Raw genomic sequence first — 27,753 nt, forward strand, 5'->3', positions numbered from 1 at the left:
ACACTTACGTTTGGGGCAGACCTGATATCCCGGACCTGCCTGACCATAAATGAAAAATCAAGGGTTAAAAATATGAATTTTGAGCTAAGTTAGGCCGTGGAAACACAGATTTTTGATAAAGCACGCCGCGCTTTGACGCCGTGCCATACTCATTTTTTCACCCTCTGCTCACAAAGTATTTAATCAGTTTATTTCACTGCTTTTATTTTATTTTTTTTCCCCCTTTTTGACTATTACCCACATTACAGAGACGTGGAAGAGCAATTAGCAGCTCCGAAAGGCAGCCCCGTCGCGATTCAGCAGCGCTGCAGGTGCCGCCTCTGTCGGGACAGGCACCGAACCTGCAGCACCCCGGGGTCCAGGCTCGAGGGCATCCGTGGGTAATGCATAAAATAAAATAATTGGTGGATGAACACGAGCAAACAGTGGAAAACTACAGCCAGGAAGGGGAAGGCGGCACCGAAAGCGCCTCCTGATCCTGCCTGCAGAGACGGCAGCCCCGCGGCCTGGCTGATGTTGGAGATTTTGTAGGTTTCCAACACTCACCCCATAACCACCCCCCTCTGGGTCCAACCCTTTGGCCCCTTCTCGATCCGGTTGCTCGCCCAGCCCTCACCCCAACACCTTTTTTATGAGGTTTTTATGGGGTAATGTGCCAAAGGCCTTCCAGAAAGACAGCACCCAGCGCCACGACGGCACCCACCACGTCACATCGAGCGTCCCCAAATCACTCTGGTAACCGTATGTAGGGTGTAAAGGGGGATTTCTCTCCTTATATCTGTGTGTCCGAACACCTTTAGGTGTCTGTAGGGAAGGCAGGGGTCATTTTTTGGGAATTGGAGTAATGTGGCTCAGCCATAATGAAACAGGAGCATTTGGGGAAACGCATTTAGGAGAATCGCCCCCGTGCCCTGCAACCTGCCCCGGTGATTTTCTTCAAGGAAAAACCCAAAAGCACGTGGGTGTTTCAAAGATTCCCTCGCAGCTGATTTAATAAGCTCACCCTCACCTCATTTCACCCTCACCCCACCGAAATAGGGCTGGGAACGTCGCTTCTGCCCCGCCCTTCCCGGGCTCTGCTGTGTCAGAGCAGAGCTCTGCAACCCCATGGGCACACCCTACAGACCCCCTGCACCCCTTCTGTGCATCCCCCCCTGCGTGCCTTGCAAACCCCATGCACCCCATAGCCCTTTTCCCACTGTGCACCCCTTGCAATCCCCCCCTGCACCTCCTTTGCAGCCCCATGCACCCCACAATTACACCCCCTGCACCCCCATGTGCCCCCCCATGCACCCCCTGTGCACCCCTCTTTATACCTCCCCTAAACTCTGCACCCCCACGTGCACCCCATTAACACCCCCCCACCCCATATGCACCCCCACATCCCCATGTGCACCCCATTTACACCCCTGCACCCCCATGTTCACCCTATTTACACCGCCTGCATTCCCACGTGCACCCCATTTCTACCCCATACCCCATGTGCACCCTGTGTACCCCATTTACACCGCTATGTGCACCCCATTTACACCCTCCACCCCATTTATTCGCCATGTGCACCCCATTTCTACCCCCCACCCCAAACGGACCCCACATGGACCCCATGTGCACCCTATGTGAACCTCCCCACGCAATTTACCCCCCCCACACCCCATGTGCACCCCATGCACACCCCCGCACCTCCACGTGCACCCTATGTGCACCCCTCGATCCCATTTACACCCCATGTGCACCCCATTTACACCCCTCACCCCATTTACACCCCCACACCCCTATATGAACCCCATTTACACCCTCCACCCCATTTACACCCCATGTGCACCCCATTTACACCCCCCACCCCATATACACCCCATTTCTCCCCTGTACATCCCCATTTACACCCCACGTGCATCCCATTCACCCCCCACACACCCTATGCGCACCCTATTTACCCCCCTACATCCCCATTTCCTCCCCATTTCCACCCCATTTCCTCCCCTACATCCCCATTCACCCCCCATGCCCCCCATTTATCCCCCGCACCCCATACACCCCATGTGCACCCCATTTCTTTCCCCTACAACCCCGGTTACACCCCATATGCACCCCATTTACCCCCCCCACCCCATGTACACCCCATTTCTCCCCCGTACATCCCCATTTCCACCCCACGTGCACCCCATTCACCACCCCCACACAACATGTGCACCCCATTTACACCTCATGTGCACCCCATATATACCCCCCCACCCCATGTACACCCCTTTTTACACCCTCCACACCCCATATACACCCCATTTACACCCCCGTACATCCCCTTTTACACCCCATGCGCCCCCCATTTACACCCCCTACTCCATTTACACCCCATTTACACCCCATGTGCACCCCATTTACACCCCATGTGCACCCCATATATACCCCCCCACCCCATGTACACCCCTTTTACACCCCATACACCCCATGTGCACCCCATTTACACCCCCCCACTCCATTTACACCCCATTTACACCCCATGTGCACCCCCTTTACACCCCATGTGTACCCCATACATACCCCCCCACCCCATGTACACCCCTTTTACACCCCATACACCCCATGTGCACCCCATTTCTCCCCCCTACATCCCCGGTTACACCCCACGTGCACCCCATTTACCCCCCACCCCCAATACACCCCACATACACCCCATTTCCACCCCAATTACACCCCATGCGCACCCCATTTCTCCCCCCTACATCCCCATTTCCCCCCAATTTCCACCCCTACATCTCCATTCACCCCCACACGCCCCATTTATCCCCCGCATCCCAATACACCCCATTTCTACCCCCTATATACCCAGTTACACCCCATGTGCACCCCATTTCCACCCCCCACACCCCATGTGCACCCCATTTCTACCCCCCTATATCCCCATTTACACCCCCCCACCCCATATACATACCATTTCTCCCCCTACATCCCCCTACATCCCCCTTTCCACCCCATTTCCACCCTTACACCCCCATTCACCCCCCCCATTTGCCCCATTCACCCCCCATTCGCCCCCCATTCACCCCCCACGCTCCCCCCACGTGCTCCCCCTACTCCCCCTTACAAGCCACGCCCCCTCCCCCTTAACCCCACCCCCTCCCCCTTAACCCCTCCCCCTAAACCCCACCCCCTCCCCCTAAACCCCGCCCTCTCCCCTTAACCCCACCCCCTCCCCCTTAACCCCACCCCCTCCCTATAAACCCCGCCCCTAACCCCGCCCACCCCCTTAACCCCTCCCCTCTCCCCTCCCCTCAGCGCCCCCTAGCGGCCGCTCCCCCCCCCCTCCCTCCCCTCCCTCCCCTCCCTCCCCTCCCTCCCCTCATGGCTCCTCCCCCCCCCCCCCCTCCCCGTTCTATGGTGGCCGCTCCAGGCCGGAGGCCGCCGCCCCCCCCCCCCTCCCCTCGGAGCCTTCCTCCACCTCCTCCTCCTCCTCCTCCTCCTCCTCCTCCTGCTGCTGCCGCTGCCGCTGCTGCTGCCGGCGGGGGGGGGGGGGGCGGCGGCGGCGGGCTGGATGCGCAGCCCCCGCGCACCAACATGCAGCCCCCGCCGAGGAAGGTGAGGGGCTGAGGGGGGGGGATTTGGGGTTTTGGGGGGAATTTGGGAGGATTTGGGGTTTGGGGGGGGGTTGGGGTTTGAGGGGGGGGTTGGGGTTTGGGGGGGGTTTGGGGTTTGGGGGAGGTTTGGGGCTGAGGTGGGGACTTGAGGGGATTTGGGGTTTGAGGAGGGGTTTGGGGCTGAGGAGGGGATTTGGGGGGTTTTGGGGTTTGAGGGGGGTTTGGGGTTTGAGGGGGGTTTGGGTTGAAAGGGAGACTTGAGGGGTTTTGGGGCTGAGGGGGGTTCGGGGGGGATTTGGGGTTTGAGGGGGGGTTTGCGGCTGAGGGGGGGGGGTGGGGTTTGAGGGGATTTGGGGGGGTTTGGGGCTGAGGGAGGGATTTGGGGTTTGAGGAGGGTTTGGGGGTTTGAGGGGGGTTTGGGGCTGAGGAGGGGATTTGGGGTTGAGGGGGGGACTTAAGGGGATTTGGGGTTTGAGGGGGGTTTTGGGGCTGGAGGGGGTTTGGGGCTGAGGAGGGGACTTGAGGGATTTTGGGGCTGAGGGAGGGATTTTGGGGCTGAGGGGGACACTTGAGGGGATTTGGGGGGATTTGGGATTTGAGGGGGTGTTGGGGCTGAAGGGGAGACTTGAGGGGTTTGGGGGCTGAGGAGGGGATTTGGGGGGTTTTGGGGTTTGAGGGGCAGACTTGAGGGGTTTGGGGGCTGGGGAGGGGATTTGGGGTTTGAGAGGGAGACTTGAGGGGATTTGGGGCTGAGGAGGGGTTTTGGGGTTTTAGAGGGGATTTGGGGGGGGTTGGGGCTGAAGGGGAGACTTGAGGGGGTTTGGGGGGATTTGGGGTTTGAGGGGCAGACTTGAGGGGATTTGGGGCTTGGGGGGGACTTGAGGGGATTTGGGGTTGAGAGCGGGGTTGGGGCTGAGGAGGGGGATTTGGGGGTGTTTGGGGTTTTTGGGGTGTTAGGGGGTGATGAGGGATTGGGGTTGGGTTTCCTTAGGGGGGGGGGGTCCTGGGTAGGTTTTGGGGCTGGGTTTGTTTTTGGGGGGGGGCCTGGGTAGGTTTAGGGGACAGTGGGGGTGTGTGGGGTTTGGGGCTGGGTTCAATTTGGGGGTTTTGGGTGGGGTGTGTGTGGGGGGTAATAGGGCTGGGTGGGATTTGGGGCTGTGTTTCAATAGGGTTGGGGTCTTGGGCAGGTGTATGGGGGTTCCTGGGCTGACTGGGATTTGGGGCTGTGTTTAGGGCTTGGGGGGGACGGGGTCTGGCTGCATTTTAGGGCTGCGTTTGGGCATGGAGGGGAGATCCTAAATGGGATCCTATATGGGATTGGGGACCAGCAGTGCTGACTGCATTTTGGGGCTGCATTTGGATGAGGGCTGGTGGGGTGTATATAGGGTCTGGCTGCGATATGGGGCACAAGGATGGGGTCTGTGGCTATGGGATCCCACAGGCTGGGAGATTTAAGGGATGAGGGGGGGTCAGCAATGAATTGGGGCCGCAGTGGGGTGGGCGAGGAGAGGAGGGGGCGGTGGCCTGCAAAGGGGGGGGGGGGACAAGAGAGGGGTCTGCGGCAGCGGGGAGACCCCCCCCCGGCCATATTAGGGTCCGGGTGGCGAGGATGAGGGTGAGCAGGGGTGGCCATAAACCTGTAGGGTTTGTGGGATGAGAGCAAACCCCAAAAGGTGGCGGCAGCAGGGGAGGGTTTTCCGCTTGCTGCAGCGTGCGGGGTTGGGGGTGGTTTGCTTTTTGGGGGATCGGCGAGGGGGGGAGGTGTCGATTTGGGGTTTTTGGGGGTGGCTGGGGACCCGAGCTGCGTGCGGGTGCTGGTATAGGGGGACGGAGCGCTTTGGGATCGAGCTGCTGGGGACAGAGGGGGAGCCAGAGACAGCGAGCAGGGTATGGGGTTGGGAGCCACTAGGAGGGGGTGGGGGGGCGGTTTTAGGATTTTGGGATCCGTGCCTTTGGTCCTCATTGTCATATTGCCCCATTTGGGGCTGCGGTGGGGTGGGCTCCCCCGTTTTTTGGTGCGATTTCCCCCGGTTTTGTGTCGTCCCCTCCCTGTTTTTTGTTGTTTCGCGGTGCAGTGGCAGGGGGCTGGCTGCCGGGGAATCGTCGGAGCCGAGGAGGTTTTTTTTCCTGGCTTTTAGGATCTCGATTTCCTTTTCCTCCCCCTGTTTGGGGAAGGGGAAAGGGGTTTGGGGTCCTCCTGCCCCCATTACCGTCACCGCGAGGCGTTCCCGACCTCCCCGATGCGCAGGGGCTGCGGCGATGCCTCCGAGCCAGCAGGAGGATCCCCTGTCATCACCGAGGGGTTTTAATGCCCAAATCTCCTTTTTTTGAATAAAAAAAGAGAGCAAACAGCCCCGTGGGGCCGTTCTGAACCCAAATCCTTCCTGATACCTGCCAGGAGGTGCCAGGCTGCTGGGATTTGGGGTTTAATGAGCACCAAATTGCAGCAGGACCACAGCCTCCCTCCGAAGGGTTATTTGGATGCAGCATTGAGAACCACCGTGATTTTTGGGCTGCCTTTAAAGGAAATTCTTTAAATATCTTTTTTTTTCTTTGAAATCTTAATTAATTTTAAAATTATTTAACTTGCTAAGCACTAAACATACACATGCCGTCGATTTTCCCCCCTTGTAGCCCAGATATTTTATTTTTTCCAAGCTTTTTTTGTTCTAAAAACCCATCGGGCACTCCTCCTCCTCTCATCTTTCAGAATAAAACGGCATTTTCGTTAATTTTGGGGCCGAAGCGTGAGGTTCCTGCGGGGTGTGAGCCCTCCCAGGTGGCAGCGTGCGTTGAATTCAGCCTCTTTTCACCCTTAATTCTTCGCTCTGTGCCTTAGTTTTGCCCCGAAACGTGCAATTTCAGAATAAATGAGGGAAATCGTATCTTAATGGGGAAAAAAAATATGATTTAAACTCCACGGAAGATTCATATGGTTTGTTGTTTCGTTGTTTTTTCAGGTGAAAGTCACACAAGAGCTAAAAAACATCCAGGTCGAGCAGATGACAAAGCTTCAGGCCAAGCACCAGGCAGAATGTGAGCTCCTCGAGGACGTCAGGTAAGGCTGCAGAGAACCGCGACCGAAATTCCCTTTCAGATCCAGCTTTTTTGGAAGAAGGCTGGAGTTACAAAACTTCAGGAACTGACGATGGAATTTCCTCTTTGGATTTCCTGCTTTGAGGCTGTTAAAGGTTTTGACACAGCTGGAAATTATAACTGCAGCTAACACAATGCAAACACTTTTTTATTTTTTTTTTTTCCTCTTCGCTTCAATGGGGGAAATGTTTTTTTTTTAAAGAAGTCACAAATAACACAGAAAAAGCACTTTTTTTTTTTTTTCAGCAGTGCTTCTCTGTGTAATAGACTTTGATTTACTGCCCGTAAGAGGCTGTTACAATTATTACGGATGCATTAAAACCACCGATGATTTACATCTTGCTAGAAAGAGCTTCGAACAGCACTTTTAAATAGATAGATTAAAAAAAAAAAGCCTTTTTTTTGTCTTTTTAATACCAGAAACTTGCAAGATATTTGCATTTATGATTTAAAACTCGGTGCAATAGGGGAAAATCTGCATTACGTCAACGGCGTCGTGTGATTAGTTTTTTATTATTCATGTTAACTAATGTGATTTGCTCCTCTTTAACTCCAAACTTTGCCTTTCATGAAATAGGGTGGTAGTGGCTACCCAGCATTAGGTGGAGGATTAATGATTGCGCTTGGAGAGGATCAAATTGTAGAAATTTTAGGGTTTTCTGTCAAGTATTGGGTCGTGGGGCTGCTGCTGCCCTTCTCTTTTTCGCAGCGTGTCTCCCACCCGTTAATTAAATCAGATTTTGATCAGATTTTGTGCCTTATATTGCCATCTAAAATGCAAATGTGGCCGCTCTGAGAGCTGGCGTGCTGTTTGTCTCGCTGTCACGACGCCCTCCCCTAATAAATCAGAGGGACAAGGCTCTTCCCTCCCCTGTTTGCCTGCAGTGGATATCAAAACCCTTTTTTTTTTTTGTAGGGGAAAGATCCCAGCCTTCATCTCCTTAGATCAAAATAATCATCCGTGCAGTGTTTTACCAGCAAATGCTGAGTAATAATTAACAGATCTAAGGAATTTCCCCCCTCCTGGATAGGAGATTATTTTTAGATGATTAGGGATGGGTCCCGTTGCTCTAGTCCAGGTTTTGTTAGCGTTTCCTATCCTTCAGGTGCTCATAATCACTGCAGCCTGACTGCTGAAAGCTGCCCTGAACCTGTGGGTATAAAAAGAGGAGAACGTGAAAACGCTGCCTTTAAAATATTTGCCTTTAATGCGACTTGATTTCTGATGTTAATTTGTGGATTGAGCCATGGGGTTGGAATATTTCGTTCATTGATGTGCTCACGAAACGTCCGTAGTCTCTGCTTGGTGTTTCAGCCTGTGTTTGCAGAAGCACTGTGTGGTTTTAGGGATTGAAGCACTCCCTAAACGTGACGTGATGCGATAGGAGGTGGCAGCTCCGTCGTGTCCACGGTTCCTTTGGATAGCAGGTGGCGGAGCGTGAGAAAACGGGGGAATTGTGGCTTAAAAACGACGGCTGGGAGGAAAAAAAAAGGATCTGAGGTTGTGGTGCCGGGGCCTTTTCCATTTGAAGACAGCTGAGGAGGGTTTTGAGGATGATGTGACGTTGGTCTGTGCGTGTCACCGGTGGGAGAAGCTTGGTTGCAGCTTGCTGAAAGCACCCTACCGCTATCCCAAAGTCTTAAATTTCACCCGAATCCTGCTTTTTTACCAAAACTTGAGGGATTTGGGGTCCTTTTGCAGCCCCGTTTGAGCTTTCAAGCGCGGGCAGGGCACAGCCTCGTGCTGGTTTGTGCTGCTCTGAGCTCCGCTCAGCTGCTGGAGCGGCACCGGGAAGCTTTGCATGCGTGGTTTGCAAGTTGGTGATTACAAATTCATATTTCCAAATGTGAGCTTGCTACAAATAATTATTGTATATATTAGCCTCTAAACGGAGGCGTTGAAATCGTGTACACATTATTTATAAACCCGAGTGTCTGTCTGGGCTTTAACGCTCTTCATTACATTTTTTTTAATATCGTTTCGGGCCGGTTTTGTACAAAACTTCAAATATTCTGTCCTGAAGACGAGATGCGAGGGAAAAGATCAGAAAGTTCCCTGATGAGTTCCAGCAAAAGACGTCCATTGTCTGGCGGAGCAGGAGCTGGATGACTTCTGGCAATGCCCCAGATCATAAACATACTTTTCATTCCAGCAGCTTTGATATATTTTTTATTTTTTTTTATGCAAAGCCGAGCGCTGGTTTAAATGGTTGTGGTTGGAAGGCTTAAAGAGCCCCTTTTGGAGGGGATGAAGGCTGAGCTGCTGGTTGTTCCAAACGGGGTTCCTTCTTCAGGTGGAACTGGATTTTTCTCCGCAGATGCTTCACCTCCTGGAGGGCTGCGCATCCCCCAAACCGAGGTGTTTCATTCAATCTAAAATCCATCTTCTTTTCCAGCGATAACGCGGCGTTTTGCACGCCGAGGATGTAGCTTCGGGTCACGCAGGCTGGGAAGAAGAGGCAGAGTATTTTGCTTGTGGAAATCACACCTACGATCGGCAAAGCAGGTAGCTGGGTTCAAAGCTTCCCGGGGTGCTGGACAACCTTGGGCACAGCCTAAAATTCTCAGATTCTGAGAAAATTTGCATCATCCACGGCAGTCCCCCGAACTGCGTTGTGTTTTGACAAGAATCCTGTGCGAAACGGGTTTAAAAATACCTTCCTGTGTTTATAACCTCGGCGTGGCTCTGCGCTGTGTTTCTTCGTGCTCGGTGCCGGGGAGAATTCGTGGAACGAGGGCTTCAGGATGCTTTCGGGATCCTTGGCTCGGCTCTAGGCATGGCGTGTGTTTATCTTCTCGAGCTCCCTGCAGCCAGCACCGCCTTTCACGTGGTGGATCCGCGCTGGCGTGACTAGAAAAAGATCGTCCTTCTGCAGCCGTGATGGAGAAAGGTGCTTTTTTCCCCCCAAAAAAAGGTCAACCTAAGCTTTCTCGCTGCAAAACGGGCATCCTTTGAAGCTTCTCCATGGCTGGAAGGACTTCTTTGGTCTGCCCACCCTTAGCTTCTTCTAGGGAGCAAGTTCATCTCCTTTCCAAAGGCCAACTGGGCTGTGAATGGCTGAATTTCTCCAAGGTGTTGGCACTTTTCCTGTATTTTATGTTGGCTTCAGACGTTGCGTTATTTAATTGGTAAATGTAAAGATCTCCACGTGATCCACGCTTGGGTTTGGGGTTTCTGTGAGGTCCGTGCGTGCTGCAGGCTCCACAAACTCGGTAGGTGATGCTTGCTTCACCTTGGACGTCATCCCAAGGCCTGGCTTCCAGAAGAACTCCTCGAACCTCCGCAGTTTTTGATATTACGTTCTCAAAAAGTCTTTTTTTTTGTCTTCTTTCCTTGCTTTCAAGCTTTGCCAGCGAACACGAGGCTGTGGTTACGTGGCAGTTTTAATCCTCTCTAACGTCTGGGCTGCTGCTGAAGGGCTGGCTCCGCTCCCCAACTTTTTTTTGCTGTCGCCCTGTAGGATCACAGGGATTCTCATTCTGGGGGTGAGCCTTGTGGATTTGGGATTTCACCCCCTTGCAAACACACCTTTCCCAGTTTTCGTCCCCAAAATGGGACTGCTTGTAGGTAAATCCATCCCCCGGTGCTGCTGGCTGTGTGGCTCCGTGAGCATTTCTGCTAGCGGGAGAGAAATGAGTGGCTGGGGAACCAAATTTAATTCTTCCTCAGCTTCAGCTAGATGCCTGGTGCAGAAGGACTTGCCAAAATCATAGGCTCGTGATCTTTGCGTGTCCCAGAGATGCTTGCAAATACGTTCAGGTGCTGCCTATTCCTTCCGCTCTTCTGTCCTCGTGGTTCCTCCCTCCTTAATTTCTCTTCTCATCATCCAGTCCAGCATCTGTCCTCTACATTCATTCATCTTTTTTGGGGTAAAGCCACCTTCTCCTCTAAATTTCCCTGTCCCTTGCCTTCGTGCAGCGTGTGCTCTCCTCCAAAGGTCTGCCCTCTGAAGGTCGATCCCTCCTTCCAACCAGACAACTTATTTTGTTGTTTTTCTCCCCTGTTACTTTCTTCACCCAGTTCTGATTGTGAATTTTAATTACTTCTTGGCTGTCACATCTGTTTCCGAGGGGGATTTTATTTGTGCTCCCGGTACGAGGACGGCACTTGGACACCTCTAACATCACTTCCACACCTCTAACATCTTGTCTCGCCTCTGCCCTAACAAGCCTGGGTGAACAGGATGGATTTAAGGAAAAAAAATACGCACAAAAAAGGCAGAAACAAAGAAAAAAAACAAACCAAAACGTGAATGAATGTGTGCCTGCAGCTAGCTAGCTGGTGCTAGTCGGAACGTGTCCTTTTCTGGACCGAGTTAGGCTCTCCCTAGCCCAGCTGCGTGTGACCTTTTGCTGTGAATATACTTTGTACTCGCCCGTGGAATTTGCCTGAGCTCCTGGAATCGTGCTGACTGCAGCGGTAGGTTCCTGGTAAGGTTTATGGCAACGCTCACTGGAGGAGAAACCAGCCCCGGTTCCAGTTTTAAACACGACAGATCAGAGATTTGTCAGCCCTGGTTGCCTTGAGGTCTCGTTGCAGTGCAGGAGGTGCTGCAGGAGGAGAAGGAACTGGAAAAAGAGCTGGAAAACAACCTGTATTTGTATGTATGGACACTAATACGTACCAGGATCCTCTCTGAGATCCTGAAAAGTTAGGAGAGCTTTCCTTTTTTTTTCCTTTTCCTGCCCCAAGGCGAGGTGGCGGTGAGGAGCTCACCTCGTCCTGTGCTTCCTGCTCCCCAGCTGCAGGGAATGCAGTTTGCTCGCAGCCTTCAACCCCATCCTGGGCTCCAGAGCAGGTTTGCCCCTGGCTAGGGGGTATCTGATAAAACCCTTTTCTAAATTCCTGTTCAAAACTTCCTCGCTGCAATGGCTGGGAGGCTTTTTCATAAAGATGCCCTCTTTTTTTTTCCCCTTTATGCTGCTCAGAAACTCATCCTTCGCCATCACCTTTCCTTTCTCCTCCAAGGTTGCTTGCTCCATCCAGCAGACCTGATGTCCGTGGCGTTATTTAACGAGGAGCAGGGCAGCTCTGTGTGCCAACAGCTTCTCCTTTCTGCACCTCCACAAAGCAGAAAACAGCAGAGGTACGAGGAAAACTCAAGAACACAGTACAGAAAACATTATATTAGTTTTAATTTGACTCGCTTGGAAAGGTTTTCCTTGCACAACCATTAGATCTAGAGGATCTAGAAGCTTATTTTTTTTTAATTTCTTTAAATCCTGCAATTTTTTTTTGGAGTTGAATGCATTTCTTTCCTCTCTGGGTGATCTTTCTCACCACTAGTGCCTGTTGCAGTACTGTGAGGGTTTTTCTCCTCCTCTCTCCGAGCTCTCTTAATTAGTTGAAGACAGGCGGCATAATTCTTCGCTGGAGTACTCGTGCGGCAGAAATTTCAGCTTTTTTTTTTCCTCTCCAAAGCTGGTGGTTGTTGCTTCTGAATAATATTCCAGTTCAAGATGCCACAGGATCTGCGGTCTGGGCACGTTACCTGTAATTAGGCAGTTATTTAATGAGATCCTCGCATTCTTGACGGAATTAAAAAAATCTGGTGCTGTTTTGACTGGAGCTGTTTGAGGGAAGCTTGGAATGCGTTTAAAAAAAATATAAAAATGTTGCCTACTGGGTGTGGAAGTCCAAGTTTTGAGTAAAAAAAAAATAGGTTTCAGTATAAACATAGCCACAGTGTAAGGATTCAAGCCTATTTTGGCACAGTGAAATTGAGAAATGGACCACACTCCCTCTTTTTTTTTTTTTTAATCCCTGCCGTATAAAACGCAATGGATCTCCTGTTTCGGTATTTCTGAGTAGCTTCAGAGTTTTTTGGTGAGCTGCTGGAGGTTTGTTTTTAATGTCCTTTGTATTTTTTATAGCAGAAGCAGCGATTTCAGAGAGCACCGATGCACTTCTTACTCGTGTCAAGAAGAAAAATTAATATTTTTCCCCACTTCTTGGCTTTAAGGCTCGCATATGAATGAGCTCTGGTTTAGGGACGCGGTGCCAACGCTCGCTCTGGAAGCCTGAATTTCAGGGCTCGTTTCTTTACGGGCTTTCAGGAGCACTCCAGCCTTTAGGACGTGTTTGCCTTGGAAGATAATAAAAAGAGGATTCTGCTGCTGGTACAATGCACGGCTTGTTTGCTAGGCGCTGCGCTGTCAGTTTGGACTGAACGCCTCCTTTTTTCGGAGGGATTTCTTCACCTTTCAGGGGTGGGGGTGGTGTTTTTCCTGCTGGATTTTACCCCGGTATCGTTCCCAGCAGGGTTTTCCTTGGCAGAGCCCCGGAGAAGCAGTGGTGGCGAGCTGGTGGTGTGACCGTGCAAGGAGGAGCTGACGCTCAACCAAGCTACCTGGCTGTCTCAGAATATGGCACAGGCAATTTAAAGGAACCCCAAACCCTTCCTGGGACCCGTTGGACCAAATCCTATAAGCAGGGCTTTTCCCTTCGAGGGTCTGGGCGGTTTTAATCCCAGCCCCTACCTCCGAAACCCCACGTGGAAGGGGAACGGGAGGCGTCCAGGACATCCCACAAACGTCACGGCACTGGGAAGAGGAAGGGCATTCTGATCATTCCAGACGCAATCAGCGTAGCCTGCCTTAATTCCCTACGCTCTTCTGTCGTGTTTGTTTCATCTCGTTTGGTGGGAAAAAGGTGAATTTGGCAGCTTTCGCATCCTCTGCCGGTGGCGCCTCGAGCGGTTTTTGCAGACGGGGCTTTCAGCCTCCCAGCTAAACCTGCACGGAGGCTTCGTAAACGGTGCCTGCAAGGTCAGCCTGAATATCTCCAGAGAAGGATATTATATCTATATTATTATTATATTATAATATATTATTATATTATAGTAATAATAATATAGAAAGATGCCTCTGTCCTAAGGGGCTTGCATGGTAAGAAGGGGACAGCCGTCGCTCCCTCTGAAGTGGTTATATTTTAACCAAAAGGTCTAACCGGGCTCCGTCTGCATCTCATCTCATAAAAGCTGCCTCGAATTGTGTGAAATTTCCTTTTTAACATTTGGATTTGACGCGGCTCCAGGAACTCGGGATCAAAAGGGAGCGGCCGGTCCCGTCTCCCGTCGGGACTTGAAATCCTTTGCGCCTGGCGAGGGCGAGCGAGTGGGAAGCTTGTCCTGACAGCTGAGGGAAGCGGTGTTATCAGATCGCACCTCCCCTGCTCGTGGTGGAGGTGAAAGCAGAGAATTTTGGGGGGCAGAGGCTACGGGAGGGTGGCTATCTGACTGCAGCATCGCCGGGCACCCCATCCCGGCTGCTCCCTGAGGTCAGTGCTGCTCCTGGGGGGCTTTTTGCCTTATGTTGTGGCTGTCAGTTCAGTTTTCTGATGACTAAGACAAAAAAAAATAACAAAAAATTCTATATATTAAAGTCAGGGAGCTTATTTAATCTTCCAGGTCTTTCATTCTGTATAAAAGCACACACAAAAAGGTTGCCCTGTGCCCATATTCGTAAAAAGGTGCTGTAAAACCCCATCAGCTTCAGCACGAACCGAAGCAATTCCAGGCTGGGTGCTCCCAATGAATTACAGTTTTATAATAGCTCCAAGTAGTGGGGTTTCGTGCGTGTGCTTTATTAGGTTTTAAAGTTTTAGCAACAGCTTGCTAAATGAATCAGAGGGTACATTAAGTTAGTCTTTTGATTGAATTAATGCTGGTACGAGTTCAGTTGTATTACTTTAGAAATAAATGCAATTTTGCCATTTAATGCTTGAGAAAACTAATTAAAACTCTATTGAAATCTATTTTTTTTCCCCACGTGCTGCAGTAATCGTGGATGCTATCCCTAGATTTGCCCAAATTCCTGATGTTTGGAGCCGTTCCTTGTCCGAGTGTTGTGAGTTGGGTGAAAAATTCCTCGCCCCACGTCTGGGTGGGTGCCGTCAGGCATTCAGAGAACCCAGACAAGCCACGATTTTTCCTGAGGGTATGACACTCTGAGATGATCCCAGATCAAAGGTACCGTTAAAGGTGTTTAAATAGCAGAATGAATGAACTTTTATTCTCTGGGAGGTGTTCTTGGCGGTGTTAGGGATGGCTGGAAACTTGAGGAATTACTCCAAACTCTTTTTTAAGGAAGAAATCGTTTTGGTTTTAATTCTGGAAGTTAGAAAGACAGAAATGAAGGCCTTATTTTTTTATTTTTTTATTTTTAATTGAACCCAAATTGTGCCCTGGGTGCCTGTCCTGTCTTTCAATCACGACTTTGGGTGGTTGTTTCTCATCAGCCCCATGTGATCCAGGTGGACTAAATCAGATGGCAGGTAAATCTAGCTGCCTGGGAACACCTGGCTTAAAAACAAGTCCTGCTTCTGATTTTTATCTTTATGTTCTCCCTCCTCTACCGTTCTTCCCCGTGTTTTTAGCCCACGGAGCTGTGTGAGAGGCACAGCACGCAGGCAGAGCGTTCACACTTCCTATACGAGATCTGCTGCGGCGTTGGCATCCCCCAGCTCTATAAACACACAGTTTATAGACCCAGAAACACCACTTTTACCGAATTCACCCCCAATATTCAGTTCCATCCAAAGTAGAAGGAAGAATGAACAAATGGAGCACTAGCACGCAGTGATAAGCTCTTGGTAATTTATTATCCTGGCAATCCCAGAGCACACGGATGCTCTTTGAAACCAGCCGTGCCTCCAGGTATCTCCCCAGCAGGAATTCCTCTGCCTGCTCCACCTCCATCCTGTGCCACAGCTGCTCCCCTTCCCTGTCCTCTTACCCGGAGGAACAGCCGTGGTTTCTCCTCCCCAGCATCGGATGGGAGGAAATCATTTTTCTGGGGGAGATAATTGGGTGGCTGACACGAGCCTGCTGCGTTCCCCCGTGAGCGCTGGCGTGATTTATGTTTATTTAATGCAAGCCTGTACCTGAAATTACGTCCAGACAGGAGACTGGGGAGCAGATCTTGCTGGCTTTGCGCTCTGAATTGATAAATTTAGAAGGCCAGGAGCTGTGGGACCGCACTGGAGAGCAAGGAGACAGAGAGGTTGGACCTTCTAGATGAGGCTGAGTGATAAGGAAGCCAGCAGCATCCACACACTTTTGCTTAGAGGACCATAACACTGTTTTTTTTTTTCTCCCCTCTTCCCTTCAACGCCCCTGGAGGTGACAATTAAATGGGGCTGTGCTTTTTTAGCGGGGTGCTGTTGAAGTGGCACGTCTGTACAGCAAACCTCCAAGCCAGGTAACGTGGATGAGCGTGTGTTTTTAGAGCTGGGTGTTCTGCTTTTCAGGACCTCGTAATTAACCAAATGCCATTCTCTTCACTGAAGCTATCCTTGGATTGTTTGCAAATCTTTTTATATTAGGTGATTTTTTCCTTTCTCCATACAAAAGCAGGCAATAAATCTTTGTGAAACTGAGAATCCAGAGGGTGAGGGGAAGGGGAGTGCTTTTTGTTACTATTTTCAGGTATACCAGCAGAAAGATGGGTGAGTTTGTGATCAGAAAGATTTAAGGCTCATGATTTGATTTCCTTTCTACATCTTTGGCCAATCTCACGTTTTCCTTGCTCTTAAAGGACCTCAGCTCTCCATATAGCAGCACGTTAATACCTTGTGGGTGCCACAGTGCTTTCTGTAACCAACATCTTTGGGTCTGCTGGTGGAATTTGTAGCAATTCCTGGTATTCCTCATTTTCCTAAACAGGTAAAGAGGTGAAAGAGAATTATTTTTAGCAGTTTCTGTAAGGAGTTGCAGGAAGAATAGTTTATATTTGCTTTTTCATTTAGAGCTGAAATACACAAAACTAGCAAAGAGCTCAGAAGTAGAGTAACGATTTGGGAGGTGCTGAGTCTTCACACCACGAGCTTTATGGGTGGTGATAGACTTAAAATGCCTTGATTCACTTTGGGCTCTGATTTTTTTCCCTGTGGGAAAGGCCCAGAAGTGCTTGGTGTGACGGGCTGAGCAACGTGCAGGCTTTCAGGGCAGCTTTTGCCCGAAAACTTCTCACCTGTCAAAATTACGCAGCGCTTAAATGATGTCTGTGATGCTCACGTGGGCTAGAAAAACCTTCTGAAATATTAATATCAGCTTTGTATAAATCTATGGGAAAGCAGATTTTGGCTAGTAGCTCTGAACCTTGCATAGAAAACCAGGGAGGATGTAGAATCCAGTTCTTGTACACACCTGAAGCTCACACATTTCACTCAGGAGGTGAGAATCTGTCACTTGAAAACCTTCATTGGCTGTAAATCTTCGATGGCTGAAGCTGATGTTTGGTGTCTGCCCATCTCTGGGGGGACCTGAAGTCGAGGATGGTGGCGGTGATGCTGTTCCTGATGTCCTGGAGACGTCTGGACACAAAGTCCAGACACTTTCTGTGACCTGCAGCCACGGTTTGCCACTGCTGGAGAGCTCAGGGGGCTGTGGCTGTCAAAAGCAGGCTTTGTTCTGAGTTTTGGGACGTCTTTTAAACACCCCGGGCTAGGTTATGGAGCCTTTTGCTTTCATCTCCCATAGCTTGGTTGCTTTGATGTTCTCTGGTTGTTGGAGCTGCTTAATGCCAAGTCCTTCACCTGGCGGTGCTGCAGTGCTCCTGTCCAGTTAACGACACTCACAAGAACCCCGATGGGATCTTTACAGCCCAGGGGATGTTTTCCTGAATCCAGACACATCCCAAATCTTTTCCACTCTCCCATGAGCAAGCTGACGGAGTGGAAGGTGTCCGTGCCCAGAAGTGGATGACGTTTCCAGGTCCCTTCCAACCCAAACCATTCTGTGAGTGCCTGAAGCAGATCTGCCCGCTCCAGAAGTTGATCTGCTCACCCTTTCATTATTTTTTTTTTCCTTTCTAAAATTAGCTGCCTACCTCAACCTTACGCTAGGGAAGGGCTGGCCCCGATTTTGTTGATGTTTGAAACACTCTGCCTTATCTTCCCCTGCTTCACTTCTGCTTTTCCTGGGGCTTTTCAATCAGGAAAAATAAAAAAGTTCCGTTCCTGTAAAGGAATTTGCACTACAGGTATAAGAAAAACTGATTTCTGAATTCCCACTGAAGCACTCGAGCTGCGTTTGCCCTTGGGGAGGATTTTCCTTCCCCTGCCCAGGTGTTTGTAGCAGCTGCTGCTGTTGCAGGGAGGAAGCAAGGTGAAGAAGAGCCAGTGGCAAGAAGAAAAGGCTTCTTGTAGCCTTTTAAATGTCCTTTCCAAGAGGCTGGGTGGCAGTAGACTTTAAGTTTCTGCTTTTTTGGAAAAAAAAAAAGATAGAGCTGGGCTCTGTCTGGCCTTTTTTTTCTCTGGGTAGGGAACCAGATTAAATGGGTGGAAGGAAGAACTTCCCCTCATTCCAGAAATGAGGTGAGAAGACCTGGTTCAAGGACAGGCAGTGCCCTGCCAGCCCTGGGAAGGAAATCCTAGGGTGTTTTTTCCCTTTCTACCCAGCAGGTGCTCTGCCTCCAGGAGCGTGCTTTGTTCCTTTGCTCTTTATTGCCACAAAGAACCGTGCTTCCCGAATTTGGGGGCAGTTTTGGTGTCTCTCTTGTGGCTTCTTCCAAGTCCCACCTGGCTCAGAGAAGGTGGAAATCCCCAAATAGCTGGGAACAGGGGGACTTTACTGAGGCTTGGCTGGAACAGGTGCTCACAGTGGCAGAGATCCTTGATTTTCCATGATGTGTGTGGAGCACAGCCTCTAACAACGATGTAGCATTGAATTATTTTGGCTGGGAAAGGCTTTGGTAAGAGGTTGGTGGTGAGGATGGTCGTGCAAACCGCATTTCTGAGTGCCTGAGGGATCCCATTCCTGCATCTGTTGTATGACCAGGCTGAATATCCCAAAAAAACCCTGTGACCAGCAGCATTTCATCAGAGCTGCGTGGTGAATCTGCCTTCTTACTCTGAGATCTGCATTCAGAGATGTAAGCTGGGTTGGTTCACCTGGCTTTTGGGGTGACACCACCTGAAATTCCTTCCTTTCCTCCAGTTGTTGTCAGTTTTATCTTGTGTTCCCACCCCAAAACTTCATAAGGAACTTCATAAGGAATAACCCAAGATACAGATAAATTACCTACAGATAACTTTTACAGTTTGGACTGCGTATTTCCAGTGGATTACTAAAAAGCACTCCCCAAAAAAATGAATAAAACTAACCCAGGATATGGGACGTGCACTGCTAGGACAGCATCTGCCTTTTACGAGGAAAAAACGTGATGGTAATTCTTGTTGTATGAATTAAAACAAAGCATTTGACTTCTGTCAATGCTGCTGAAAACGTAGCCTTGTGAAGTGCATTATTTACAGAAAAAGTGGATGCGTTGAAACTAAAGGTAAAGGAAGGAAGGAAATGTTTGTAATGAAGCTGGGAGGCGCCTTCAAGATCCCCAAAATGTGACAGATGAGCAAGGTGAGATCTCTGTCGCTGCCTCCCGCAAAACATTTTGCAGCTCCAGGCTGAAGCGAGCTGCCTGGATGATGAAAGGTGCTGGGGGGGGGGATCAAAGGGACTTGTCACACCCCCGTTTTCTTGCAGCTCTCAGTAACCTCGGAATTACAACGTGCTGGTATTTCGAGAAACACCAAATCACGCTGAATGTGACGAATCAGTTCTGGGTAAGCCGTCAGCAGAAATACCTTTGCATGTGTCCAAATTGTCTCTTTTATTGTTTGGTTTCCCCATTTAAAGCAAAAAAAAAAAAAGATCAGTGATAATTTGAGATGCACGTCAGCTAGAAAACCACTTGTCATATTTATTGTAAACACTGCTGCTGTAAAGACTGCCTGCCTTTATTATGAAGAGGGAGAATGAAATATTCGCTCTCATCAGCATCTTTCCAGTTGTTCTTTTTTATTATTATTCTGTTTAAAGGGAGAAAAAACCTTGTTTTAGGGTTGTTTTGCGTCTGGCTGTCATGTTTCTCCGCTCACACGCTGGCTTGCTAATACCTCCCCGAGACAAATTGCTGAAAACATTGACTCCGTTGCAGGCTCCGAGGACTCTCTCTATATATAGGGAGAGAATTGATTTCTTTTTTTGGGCTCTGTTGCTAGTGGCAACTCATCCTAATCCCAAACTGTACAGCGCTGTGATTTATGGTGGGTGCGTTTCTCGCTGTTTAATGTTGTCTGGATTTTTTATTTTTTTTTCCCCCGTGTGCATTGCTAGAGGATCATTGTTCGGGCACGAGTTAAGGATGTTTCATGCTTTAAGAGAGTCGTTTGTCGCAGGCGGTGGGGATCAGAGCGTTTTAATGCGTAATAAAATGCCAGGCTAAAAGCGTGCTTGAAACTGAAGCGAGGAAGAAAATTGCTTAGTAATTTTTGATGGCTTTAGGGAGGGAGGAGAAGCTCCTGATCTTTAGGAAGGAGAAGCTCCTGATCAAGTGGAAGGCCAAGAGCTGACAAAATCATCGATATCTGTTTGAACCCGGGTCTGTGCTCGTGGCTTTGTGCTGCCCAGGGAGGTGGGGGAGTCCCCGTCCCTGGGGGTGTTCGAGGAGAGGTTGGACGTGGTGCTTGGGGACAGGGCTTGGTGGTGACATTGGTGGTAGGGGGTGGTTGGAGCAGGTGATCTTGAAGGGCTTTTCCAACCCTAATGACTCTGGGATCTTTCCTACGATTCCACTATTGCACCAAGAATTCAGAATATCAATTTTTAGTTTAAAATGAAGAACTTTGTGACTGGGTGTGTCATATATACTGCGTTAAAACCCCTTTCACTTATATTTATAACAAACCCGTGCGTTATGCACCTTGTAAAGAACACCCAAACTTGCACCCGCTGACCCGTGCCGGTTCAGCAGCTTGCCTTGCATAACCAGAGCCAGAGAGCAGGTAAATTAGTTCTGCTTTTTTTTTTTTTTTTTCCTCCTTGGAATGAAATGCAGGTGGAAGCACAAATTGCCAGGGAACAGCAGCTGATCGCTCGTAAAGCCGTGTGCCAAGGTCGCTTGGAGGAGTTTGTCTGCAGGAGATAAGGGGAGCTGCTTGGCTCTGTGTTTACAGGAGACCTGCTCCTGCAATAAGATGGCCGAGATTCAGGCTTGCAGTTTGCTGCCACGCGTTTCTTGCAGGTGAAGCTTGCTCTGCTTGAATTCCCTCGGGATCCTCCTGCATCCAGGAGGAGGATGAAGACCTGTGGCTATGTTTAGAAACGGTTATGCTCCATGTCAGGGATGGTGATAAGAGGGTATGGTTTCTTGCTCTGCCTCCCTTCCAGGTTTTTGTTACGCGTTTTACTCCGTGCTGATGTAAGTTAGAAGCAGATTTTCTCCAAATTGGCTGAAATGCCTTCTGCTGTAATATCTCTGTTTACATTCAAGAGCATTTTCCTTTAGCGTAGTTTATCTTAGTGGAGAATAAGTGGCTACTTCAAGAGTAAACACTCCGAAGGACAAGCTGGAGCAAAGCTGCCCGAAATAATGAGTTGGAGTAGCAGGAAAAGGGTACTTCTCATCGCAACACGGAGATGCGTTCGGTGAGTTACTGTAAACCCTCTGCGGAGCAGAAGAGGAGTGGAAATACGGAGCGGGACTCCTCGAGGGTGGTGAAATGTTCTGCAGGGGTTGAATCCGCCGGGGAAAGTTTGTGTACCCGGCTATAAAAGGGCTGGGCAGATCTGGCAGCTGCTATTTGCTTGGGGAAAACTGGAAAGGGAGACGTGTGTCGTGGTGAAGGGTGCGTGAAGGAGAGAAGAGCTGCTTGAGTCGTCAGTCAGAAGGGCTGAATATTTTCAGACTTACTCCTGAAGAGGATGCGAAGAGCACGTATGTGAAAATCCAGTTTCAGGAAAATCCACTTTTTTTTTTTTTGCTTTTACACTTGTCAGAGCACTGGACAAGCACGCTGAGCTGAGGGGTGACTTGGCAGCGAGCTCCGAGAAGCGTGTGGCCTGCAGTGAGGCTGCTGAATTTCCTGACTCAGCAAGCTGGGAGTTTCTTGATGCTACAGATACCCGTTCCTTAGGAGCTTCAAGGTGTCCTTGACACAGGCAGACCTCAAGTTGATTCCCAGGCAGGAAATAATGGAATGGCTCGGGTTGGAAGAGACCTTAAAGGTTGTTTAACTCCAACCCCCTGCCATGGGCAAGGATGCCACCCACTAAATCTTGTTGGCCAAGGCTCTGTCCAACCTGATCTTGAACACCTCCAGGGATGGGGCATCCACAGCTCCTCTGGGCAACCTGTTCACTGCTTCACCACCCTAGAATTTCATCCTAATGTCTAATCTAAATCTATCCTCTTTTGGTTTAAGACCATTCCTCCTAGTCCTGTCATTATCTACATGAGTAAAGAGTCCTCCATCTTTTTGTAAGACCTCCTCAAGTACTGAAAGGTGGCAGTGAGAGGTGCTCCAGCCCTCTGATCACCTTCCTGGCCCTCTGGACGCTCAGTGTCATCTGCAGACTTGCTGAGGGTGCACTCGATCCCATCATCTGTGTCATTGATGAAGATATTAAGCAGCACTGGTCCCAAGACGGACCCCTGAGGGACACCGCTCGTCACCGGCCTCCACCTGGGCATGGAGCTGTTGACCATCAACCCAACTCCTTATCCACTCAGTGACCCACCCTTCAAATCCATCCCTTTCCAATTTGGAGACCAAGAAGTCACGTGGGACCATGTCAAAGGACAGAAGTCCAGGTAGATGACATTGCTCGGTCTTCCCTCGTTGACTGGTGCAGTCACCCCATCGCAGAAGGCCACCAGATCCGTCAGGCACAACTTGCTGTCGGTGAAGCCAGGGCAATGCTGGCTTCTTGTGGTGGCTCACAGATTCCTTGTGGGTAAAAATGGGGTGCCTGTGGTACAAGAACAAGTCCCCAGAGCCAAGATGTGCTCTGATAGGAATGCTGATGAACATCTTTCTACGAGACCTGGGGAAAAACGGTGTGTGTGGATCTCCAAGCAGAAGTGGCTGGTGACCAACCTCACGCCGACGTGTCAGGCAGCGAGGTTAGCTGAAGGTCAGAGAAATGAAGCCGAACCAAATCTAAGCAGAAAAACTGTTTTAACAGTGATGCTTCGTACTCAAATCGGGGCAGTGGTTTATTTTAGAGGTTATTTAATGAGTGGTACGGAGTCTTCAGAACACGAGTAGCAGTGCTGGTATCGCTCCAACCCAGCACAGAAATGTGTGCGCTGAGGGGTCCAGACTTTTGCTCCCTGATAAAAATGCTGCTGACTCTGCTTTATCAAATCAACCTGGAAGGTTAAAGTGTGTGTTTATAAAACAGTGACAGTTCTAGGAAGGGATCTGTTTCATTCAAGTAATGGGTTTTTATAAAGGAGTTAATTCTTTTATATATGCTGAATTAGGTGGAAATTGATCTCCCCTATGCATGCTGAGAAAGAAACGTGATGCCTCCTTGCATCCAGAGCCTTTGAACCACTTCCTAGCGGGGATTTCTCTACCTCTTCTATTTTCCAGGTTGATTTGGGAAGGAAATGTCCCCGTAGCCTGCTTGGACAAGAAAAAAATCCCACTGACTAGTGTAGAATATCTAAAACGAATTTGTCTGTGCGCCAAGTTGAGCCAGTTGGATGGATGGACACAGACGCGTGAGCTCCTTTGCCCTGTTCTTGGAGCTGGCGGTGTTGGCACAAAGGTAGTTGGAAAAAACAAACTGTTCATCATGATAAAAGCATTGCAGCAGAATTCAGGCTGTGTGCTTTGTCCTTGGGTGGTTTTTGGTGTGTCAGTGCAATGCCACCAGCATTGTCTGATCGGTGTGAGCATGGTGGGCGAGCAGAAATTGTGGCAGGAAGCATCTTCTGGCTAGAAGAGGTGAAAATCAGCTGCGTGTGGTCACTAAGGCTGCTTTCTCACACTTTTCGATGCAGATGTGTCAAATACGTTTCCTTTTATTGATGTTTATCAATGGATCAATCTTCTGTGAGCTTCACATGTCATTAATAGAAGCAACGCCCTAACACTGAGTGCAGTACGGATTTTCAAGTTAGACTTTCATTTAAAAAGCAGGTAGTGTCTGGGTTTTCTTTTTTTTTTTTCAGCTGAAGAGTCAACAGGAAACCGGTGACTGCTCAAACCGGTGTGCTATGGTTTTAGCTGCTCTTTTGACCAGTTTATTGTGGTTTTTGTGATCAGGATAAGCCAGCCTTCGGTCTGATCTGCTGCCAGATGGCAGGCTCTGGGCTGTGTGTTGCTTCCAACATGCAGAAAAAGAGCAGAGCAATGTGTATGTAGTCGCATGTAGTAGCTTGTGGACATACCTAAAAGGGTTTGGAGGTTTTTTGGGGGGTTTTAGGCTGTTTTTTAGTGCTAATCATGTCCCCTGTGACTCTGCAGCTGGCCGCTGAGGACAGGAGGAGGTTACTGCTGGTTTCAGCAGAAGCACTGAGCCTTCTCCAAAATCTCAGGCTGGCGTAATTACAGCTGTGTGGTGCAGGCTAACGTCACCCTGTAAGGCCACGTAACCCAATTGCTTTGGTTTTCTGTTCTGGAAGGCGTAACGCGTGCTCAAAGGAGCAATATCGCGGCGGCTCGTTGGTCTAGGGGTATGATTCTCGCTTAGGGTGCGAGAGGTCCCGGGTTCAAATCCCGGACGAGCCCTTCTTTTATCTGGATTGAAGAAGAGCAGCATGCCTGGAGGGCCAGGACCGTACCCTGGGGTGCATCGAGCACAGCATCGAGGGTAGGGAGGGTAATTCTCCCCTTAAATATCCATTTTTTGCATTCTGCTGATGCTGTGTCTGAACTTCCCAACTTCCCATAAACCTGAGGAAGCTCAGAGAGCTTTCCAGTTGCCCGTCAGCTATTTGCGTTGAACCACAACGCTGGCAGTGACTTCTGATGCTGTAGGCACCGAGATGCTTCTGTTCCTGCCTTCCATCGACAGCGTTGCCTCAGTTGAGACAAGTTTCCCTTGGAAGAGGGAAAGCCAGCCCTTGGCGTGCCCACGTCAACTCCCCACCCTACAAAACTCTCTGGTGTGAAGCCATGGGGACTGTGTGATGAAAATCCCTTCTGCTCATCCTCCCTCCGCTGTGTGCAGTGCTTTAAGTCGCCTCTTTGAAGCGGGCCCTGCTCTTTCCCTTCTTTGAAGAGCCACACGTGCGCTTGCCTGCTGCATTGGAGCTAACAGGAGCCCCCTCATTAGAAGCACGTTTCTCATCTGAATAACCCAGCTCCAGCTGCTGCTTCTGAGGGGTGTGTGTGTACAGATAACGTGAAATCGGTGCTTTTCGGTAAATATAATTCATCCTTCGGATGCCTGGGATTTCATGCGTGTCGTTTGAAATGCCTCAGTAGTGGTAATTCTGCTTGGGGTAAACAAAATAAACGAAGGGGAGGTTATTAACGTGTGGCATCCGAGAGTCTCGTCGTGATGAAGCATTTTGGGGGATTAATTATGGCTGTGGGGAGGTGAGCTTTGTCTCTGCTGGATGCAGAAAGGGAATATTAATGCAGCCTGGCCCTGCATGTACGGGGGCTCCTGGAGGAGCAACTTGGTTTGTGACACACCTGTCATTAAATTAAGAACCCAACTAAAGCATGTGTTTAATTATGTGATAGTGATTCGTTATGGGGTGTTTCCCACCTTACTGGGGAAAATGGGATGGGGCCTTCAGGTGGGTGATGAGCTCAACAAGAGCAGTGGGGCCAGCAGGGCCAGGGAGGTGCTCGTCCCCCTGGTGAGGCTGCCCCTCGAGTGCTGGGTTCAGCTTTGGGCCCGTCACTCCCAGAAGGACATCGAGGCCCTGGAGCGTGGCCAGAGAAGGGCTCCGAAGCTGGGGAAGGGCCTGGGACGCAAGTTAGGCTTTTTTTAGTTAGGCTGAGATGAGATCTGATCTTTTGGGAACGTTACAACCAAGTCTGAGCCCTTGATTTGATGGATACTAAGAGGAAGTTAGGAAAATACAGGATTTTTTGGATGTGTTTCACTGGGAAATGAACCATTTCCCTACAGAAATCTCCAGCAGCAGATGCAGGCAGTGCCCTCCTGCCTCCAGCTGACCGGCTTCACTAAGGTTTCCTGACCAGGACTGAAAAACTTCCCCCAGTTTTGGGGTTTGGGCTGCTGAAATGCAGCCACTCTGCAGCCCCCTCCTTAGGAAGCTCCCCCGGGGCCAAAGCTGGGGGCACACTCCCCTTTCAACATTATAGGGGAAGATTTGAGTCGATTTTTACAGCTTTTGGGCCTTGAGGTGGTGCTCTGTGGGGCTGAGGCATCCCACCTCATACTCCTGTGCTATGAGGACTGAGGGAAGGCTCATGGCCCTACAAGAGCCACCAACCCCTTCCCTCTTGGGGCTTCCCAAAAAGTAGCATCCTCCAAAATCCCTGTCCCACAGGACACAAGGTTATTGCCACCAGGAACAGCTTCAGGAAGGCGCAGAGGTGGTAAATCCAGAACAGGGCAGCGCCAAACTCCCACATGGCCTGGTGTGAGCCCGCCATTTTGGGATGCCTCATCGCCAGCGACCCCAAAGCGAATGCTTTGAGAAAATCTTTGAGTAAAGGACCTGTGAGGAGCGGCTGAGGGATCTGGGGGGGTTTGGGGTGGGGAAGAATCTGGGACGCCTCAGCTGCTGCCTGAGGCGGCCTTGGCCGTGAAAGGAGCAGCGGCTGAACACGTGGACTTCATCAAGGCTTTCAAGACAATCTCCTGCAGCACTTTTGTAGCTGGGGACACCGATAAGCGGCCGGGAAGGTGGGTGGGAAGCTGGCAGGACGGCCCCATTGGCGTGACGGGGAGCAGGACAAAGTCCTGCTGGCAGCTGGCCCTCTGCATCCAGCCAGGGCCGGGTGCGGCAGCACTGTGCCCCGTGGGGGCCACCTCCTGCTCTGCTTTTCGGTGTTTTGCTTGCCAGATATGCTGGAGGAGAGGCCACGTTGATGGCAGCATGGATGTGACAGCCTCACCTCGAAGGAAAAAATAAAAAATGAAAGTGCAGACAGCTGGAAGCAGCCCTCGATGCCATCTTGCGCGTAAATATTTCACCTGCGTTGTAGTTGCTGTCACCAATGTCTTGGGATCTGTTTCCATTGCTCAGAATAAACACTTTCCATCACCAAATACATCTTAGCGTAGTAAAAGGCGTTCTGGATCCCTTTGTCTGTTGAGGGAGGCAGGGAATTGATGTCTAACGCTGCACTTCAACTTGTCACAGGCAGGTTGATTTTTTTTTTGAGGTGCATCGGGACTTTTTCTGCCGAGAGACTGCGTTCATGCATTTATTCACTGCTAAGTAGGTGGTTTTGAGGCTGTTCCGTAGTGATTTTTGGTCGGCTCTTCTCCAAAATGCTACAAAAAGACTGAACACTTCGAAGCAAGCACCTGCCCGATTCTTCCCTGGCACAGAATTTTGGCGTTCACTTTTTCTGGGGTTGCCTCTGCCGGTGTGTGTGGGTTGGGTTGATTTAAAAATAAAATAAAACATTCAGCTTCTACTTTTTATTTTAATGTTACTAGGAATGTGTGTTTCCTTTCATCTTAAAAAAAAAAAAATAATTAAAATAAATCAATGTAGTAGTAGCTGGGGCATCGTTGCCCACTGTGTGCGCTTGCACTCCCTATATTATAGGGAGGAATTGGGAACTCTTAGCTTTCTGCTGGCATAATCCCAGATGTCATGAATTATTCTTGACCTGTTTTTGGGGGGAGCTGGAAATTTTGGGTATCTTCCTACTTGCTGATTCACCTCCTTGCGCTTTGGATTGATTTAATGTAAAATGAGTTGCAAGGTGCTCTGCGATTCTTGACTTTGACCCCACTTGATGGGGTAAATGGGATCATTTAAAACTGAATTTTGAAATTACACCTAAAAAGAAAAATTAGAACAATGCAAAACCTGTTATTTCTTCAGTTTTTCTTTTCTTTTTTCCATCCTTTTTCTTACTGTATTGGAGCTTTGCAGACCTACTCCATTGATCTGCATCTTCAACATGCATTTTACTTTGTCAACTGAGTGAGCTTGGCAAGGAGAAAATGATGCTGTCTTTGCCATTCCGCTTCTGTTAGCATTACAGAATAAAAAGAAGAGCTTGAAGAGCTACACCGTGAAGGGTGTGCGTGTGTAATTCCCCCCAGACCCATCTCCTTTCTTCGTCTTTCGGATGAATGGTGCTGAAAGTGTCAATTCCGTGCCGCACATTTTGCTGACGCGGGAG

General features: G+C 49.8%; 1 protein-coding gene across 2 annotated transcripts in view; it reads left to right on the forward strand.

Annotated features, from left to right (window-relative positions):
• Window positions 1–3,510: 3,510 nt before the first annotated feature.
• FCHSD2 (FCH and double SH3 domains 2) overlaps window positions 3,511–27,753 on the forward strand; it is a 138,507-nt gene continuing 114,264 nt past the window's right edge. For both annotated transcript variants that reach the window (XM_084296568.1, XM_084296569.1), the window contains exons 1-2: window positions 3,511–3,573; window positions 6,533–6,630. In XM_084296568.1, coding sequence (XP_084152694.1) covers window positions 3,553–3,573; window positions 6,533–6,630 — 119 coding nt within the window. In that variant the 5' untranslated portion in view covers window positions 3,511–3,552. The remainder of the gene's footprint in view (window positions 3,574–6,532; window positions 6,631–27,753) is intronic.

Source organism: Netta rufina, assembly GCF_964035555.1.
Source record: "Netta rufina genome assembly, chromosome: 1".
NCBI lineage: Eukaryota > Metazoa > Chordata > Aves > Anseriformes > Anatidae > Netta > Netta rufina.